This window comes from Ptychodera flava, chromosome 5, assembly GCF_041260155.1.
Source record: "Ptychodera flava strain L36383 chromosome 5, AS_Pfla_20210202, whole genome shotgun sequence".
Classification (NCBI taxonomy): domain Eukaryota; kingdom Metazoa; phylum Hemichordata; class Enteropneusta; family Ptychoderidae; genus Ptychodera; species Ptychodera flava.
This window is the reverse complement of record NC_091932.1, coordinates 22,518,741-22,524,330: the sequence shown is the minus strand read 5'-3', so window position 1 is coordinate 22,524,330 and position 5,590 is coordinate 22,518,741. Positions and strand designations below refer to the sequence as shown.

Below are 5,590 nucleotides of genomic sequence, written 5' to 3'. Positions count from 1 at the left end.
ATTAAGTATTTCCTGACTGTATGAAGTTATCTCACTAAGGTCATCCTAGGGACCTGTTAACCGAATATTTATACCAGCGGTTTTAAAAAAACAAACGACCCAACAGTTGACACAGCTCTGGTGTGTTCTGTAGAGAATAACTTTTTGTGACACATGTATGGATGGAGAAGGTTGATATATTTGATAGCTCATTTCAGGATGGCCTGACAAAAAATGGTAAAATTAGCTGCAAAAATAAAAAATTGAAGATTTCATCATAATTTCAATATATTACATTAAGATAAATATCAAATCAGTAAGTACTGCGGTTCTCAAGATATTTGAGTGGACGGACGCATCACAAACGGACATACATACATACATACAGACTGACACTGGACGGATACCCATCCCAATAGCTTCTATAGACTATAGTAGTTAAAAATGGGACAGCAATAACTTCTAAGTAAATATCACAGATTGACAGCAAATGACACCCTATAAGCCTGCAAGAGAAAGTAGCTCAGTAGACGAGCAAAATTTCATTTGAGGCTGCTTGCTCAGCCATTCTCGTGTATGGGTGATTTTTAGTGTTTTTCATTTTGCGAAGTTTTGCAAAAATATTCAACATGTTTTGTGTTTTGCCTCACAAGCCAAATTCCTAACAATGAGAATGGCAGAAAGTATTTGAATCCTAGTACTATAGCTTTCACTGTTTCAGATCTGGTGCAGATTTGGAAGCAGCAGCCTCAAATGCATGATCACTGCATGCACAACACAAGTTGCGGGTACTGGATAGGTGTCCAGTTCTGCTTCAGGCACTGCACTTGCAACCCAGATTTCAAATAATCCTGGGTACTTTGAAAACTTAATAATGAAACACAATCACTTGGAAACATTGAGCACTCTGCTGCGATACATATACAGCAATTTGGCATGTCAGAACTTTTTGAACATGATAATCTTCCAAATTCTAGGGACGTCTACAGTCTTGGCTAGGCTCAGCGGTACTGTGTTTGTATTTGCGTCACTTCCGTATTTGTAAAATCACCAAAAGAGCACTTCAGGTCTTTAGGTGGGTTCTTTCAAATCGCTGTGATTGGGTGAAAAAGTGTCTAATCTAGGGTCAACAATACAGTTTTCAACAGTAATGAATTTATTTCACCTATTATTTATACTTAAGTTTGCTAATGCAATTGAGATGGGTTTGTCATGTCAGGAGAACTTTAACAGTTAAAGTTATCAAATATCTAACACAAGTCAGCATGGAATTTTCCATAAATTTCAAAGTTATGATGCTAGACAAACAGTATTGATTCTGTGAGAGAAAAATTTACAAATATTATTGATAACTTGTTTTGATTTTGTCACCCTTTCTTTTCTATTTTGATTTTTCACTTTCAACAACAATTCAATGCCTTCTTCACCTTTCCTGAGCAATGCAAGCTCTAATGGCCCATAGCAAGGCCACTGCTTGCAATTTTCTTACACATACATTTACTTATATACCCTTTGAGTACAAGAGTATGTAAGGTTTGCATGTTTAGGCTTGTTGCCTTTGCATGCTCTACATACTCCCTCACAAACTCCCATGTAAATGTCAACTCATCAAAAGATGGCTGTACCTTTTCAATAAGTTTTTTAAACCTTTCACATCTGCTAAAGCATCATGTGCACTGTAACTTTCTCCTACAAATTTTGAACAAGCTCAACTTGTGAGTACTTTTCAAAATCAGTTTTGACGTTTTAAAGACCTTATACGAATCAACAAAGCCAGCAATGTGTGAAGAGAACTGATCAACCATATCTGTTGCTACAGTAGCTTTATATAAAACTCTACAATCAAATGACTTGATGTTAAGTCCAACCAGAATACAACACCCTGGTCCAAGAAAGTCACACAATGTCAATAATGCTTGTATTACAGGAACTGCATGCACCGACAGATTTTCCATTCTGAGTTAGGATTCCATTGTTCATTGCAAGACCGGTCATTCTTGATGCTGGTTCACTTATTGGCATCTTTGGTATTACTTACACATTCCGACACCCTTTCGGTCCAACAGCAGCAAGCTGTGTTATGTTTGATGTTCTTGCTGAAAAAGAAAAAAAACTCATGACAAATGGCAACATGATTTGTTTATTTTATTTTGGATTACAGTAAATTTCAATGAAAATTTCATTTGCTGAGTCAGACTTTGCCCTGGGAGATGAGTAATAAACTGAAACTGACACTTGAGGCATTGATTGTCTTGTTGGTATAAAATAATGTCATCTAACTATTGTCTGTAAACCATTGCTGATTTTGATAAGCAAGTCATGATCATTAAAATAATGCTGTCAGAAATTTGAATCATGGGTGAACTTGTTCTGTTGCCAGTAAAAATTTGCTTCAGTTTAATGATTGATCATTGTGTGTACAGTTCAATAGCCATTGTAGCCTCTAAAGGCATTGCAATGAAGTAGTGAAATGATTGCAATATCAGATTAAACAACACGTATTATCACATTGATAACAACAACACCTACCTGATCCAGTAGTCTCCAGGTCAAAATACACTACAGGTTGATCAGTCAATTCTATTGGTTGTGGAACAGGATCTGTAGAGAGGGAAGGTATCTCGTGTATATCTTGGGTTTCTGAATAAAAAATAGAAACAGATACAGATAAAATATATGGGAATGAATGATTCAGTTTTTATATCTAATGAAACAGAATATTCACAGAATAGTACAGCCTATGGTCCATGGCTAAATGTTTTAGGTATTTGGCAAATCACAAACTTTAAGCAGACATGAACTGAGTAACTAGTTCTACAATTATGCAAATAAAAAAATTGCCATCCAGCAAATGATAGAGTACATCAGGTCACTCAATGACTATGTGCACACTTGTAGATGAAATGGTACATGTCATAATGTAAGCATTAGGTTTTTGTGTGTTCACTTACAATATTACCACATCAATAAATGTCAAACTTACTACAAACCTATATGCATATGTTTCATCAGTTTTATGACATTGAGTTGAAAGGTAAGTCAGTATATGCAGGGAGCCATATCAATACAAGCATTCAACTATTAGCAATTTAGAGTCATTTTACATTGATTCTAAAATCATTCATCTACATCTATCTGAATCCAAACTTTCATTCAAATCAATTATAAACAAGATTAAACAAGTAATTACTTTGAACAAGGTCAATTCCTGTTGTGTATGTGTCACCTTCACGGAGTTCTTGGACACTCTGTCGTAAACACTTGTTTGCCTTCAGCTTGATACGATGTTTTTTGGCACACCGGGTCTGGCTCTTCATCCGTCTCTTTCTTTCTTGATTATCCAGATAGGACGCACGTGACACACAATACTTCCCTGGAGACATGACAATCCGTTCATTTACCTATGGCAAAACAATGACAAGTTTACAATGACATCAGTATAAATTTTTGAAATATTTTTGTTGTATTGTTAACTGAATGGGCTGTCTCGACTCCAGTTTGAAATTATTTATGGTCATAAGATACAATTTCTTGTATTTACCAAAATCTCACAGAATAGAAGTAATTATACTTCATGTCCAGGGAAAGTGTGAGAATACAACTCCAAAAGCCAACACTTCAGGGTACTTTGTGATAAGAAGAACTACATAAATAGCTTCCTAGAGTGGCTAGACAGATCCAAATTGATGACACTATGAAAGGAAGTAACGGTAGTCTCATTGTCCCTGAAAAATTCTATAAATATGTGCCATGACCATAAGCAATGTGTAGATTGATGCTAACTCGATCCACATCACATGATCACTGGGCTGGTTTGAAACAATGTTTGTAATTCTGGCATAAATATAACACTTGAGTCGCATTATGACCAGTCCAGTGTTACTGTCAGCTTATGGAAAACTAGCGTTTCTATGCACTGACTATATTATCAAGCCATCTCATCTGTTCGCTTTGAGGTAAACGTGAGACTTGGCACTCGCGCGCGTGCATGAAACAAAAAAAAGTAAAAAATTCGTACTTACCAATTGCAAGTTTGGTATTTACATCCAAAATCGTTTTATTTGGTCCGTGTCTCAGGCCAAGGGGAATAACGTTGATAAAATTACAAATGAGGTTGCAACACCTGACAAGCAGCCAGCTACCCAGTTTTTCCATGCCCAGACCATGATAGTGTCGGTCATCCGTAACGCCATGCTGCATTGCTTGCAGCCAGATAAACCATCTGCAAGGATACCAAGATCAACAATTCGCCTACCATCTCTCCTCGTGGCACTGTAGGTTGTTGGCCGCCAAGGATCGTAGACTTCATCATATTCACATATGACTACTTCATATGGGTTCCGGAACCGAGTTGCACGAGCAAACATAGCAATGGTCGTCAGCCGTTGTGGCCGCAGTCGACTCGACAAGAGTATCAGATTTTAAATTTTCATGACTAGAGGATTGCCATTTATCCTTGAGGGCCTCACAAACTCTTCTGGCTCTGTTTGTGTTGCTTTGGTAGTGAATCTACCTGTGACTTTCAGCCGACTGGCACGACCAAACGACATAGTTTCACTGATAGCGCGACGTAGTTTGATGGCTAATGGCGGTATGATACGCAGGGTCCAGTCCATTTACGGTACCTTCTTAAATCGATCACATCGATGCCATATCATGAAAATTTACAATATTTTATCGTCACATAATTAATTTGATCATTCATACAAACCGTCATCAAGTTAATACGTTTACCTTCATTTATGCGTAACACAGCCTAAATTTAAGATGTCGCAAATAATCTCCTTTTGCGATATTTAGCTCACTCTGTTACGACATAAATATTGCGCAACACCTGCGCAGACGTCGATTTTCGTACATAGTCCCCGTCCTTAAGTGCTTGCTGCGCGAGTGGTCCAGCGCTGCTCTCGCTGCACTCGCTATTGAGCGTAAATAATAATCATGGTTCGTTCGGTTCGTTCCCCGCCAAGTATACTAATTTGTCACCGAGAGGTCTTACATAATATCCGTGTATCATTATACTCAATACCTTTGCTTGTCGTTTATGACCTATCATTTTCATATATTAAATAAAACATGGTTCGCTCACAAGTGTGACATGTGTTCGTAATACGAATAATTTTTCTGTTCGGTACTCCTGTCGCTTAAATGCGATTGTCGGTTCATTAACACATCGCATCGCGCTTGTGACGATAGCCGCTACCGAGAGAAAATCAGACAGATTTTGTCGTCTGCTCCTGTGTTCATCGCTCTTAATTGCGGTCGGATCTTTGACAAGTGATTCTGTCTGCAGCTGTTTCAATCACGAAGTCGTTGTAAGCTGTCGCCGTAAATTTTTCTCAAAGACGTATTAATGATAGCACTGTGGCATCGTTTTGAATTATCATCATTTTCATCAAGACGTTCAATTATGATTTCAGGCGCAAGTGCAAGTTTGGAAACGCGCGATGTCAAAACAGTGGAAGATATTTCCCTTGACCCGTCACCCGAAATGCTGTATGCTGGAACTTATGACAATCTAATGGAATACTATCTCCCAGACCCACCATCGAGGCGCCTCGTCACCGGAATACCATGCAACCACTTCCTCAATTGTCGAAGTCTACGTCCT

General features: G+C 38.1%; 1 protein-coding gene across 1 annotated transcript; it reads right to left on the bottom strand.

Annotated features, from left to right (window-relative positions):
• Window positions 1-696: 696 nt before the first annotated feature.
• Window positions 697-4,622, bottom strand: LOC139133583 (uncharacterized). Its single transcript, XM_070700316.1, has 6 exons — window positions 4,235-4,622; window positions 3,170-3,380; window positions 2,509-2,619; window positions 2,018-2,075; window positions 1,288-1,297; window positions 697-846 (listed from the first exon to the last, which is right to left on the bottom strand). Exons 1-6 carry the CDS (start codon window positions 4,289-4,291, stop codon window positions 697-699), a joined length of 597 nt encoding a protein of 198 aa, XP_070556417.1. The 5' UTR covers window positions 4,292-4,622.
• Window positions 4,623-5,590: the final 968 nt, after the last annotated feature.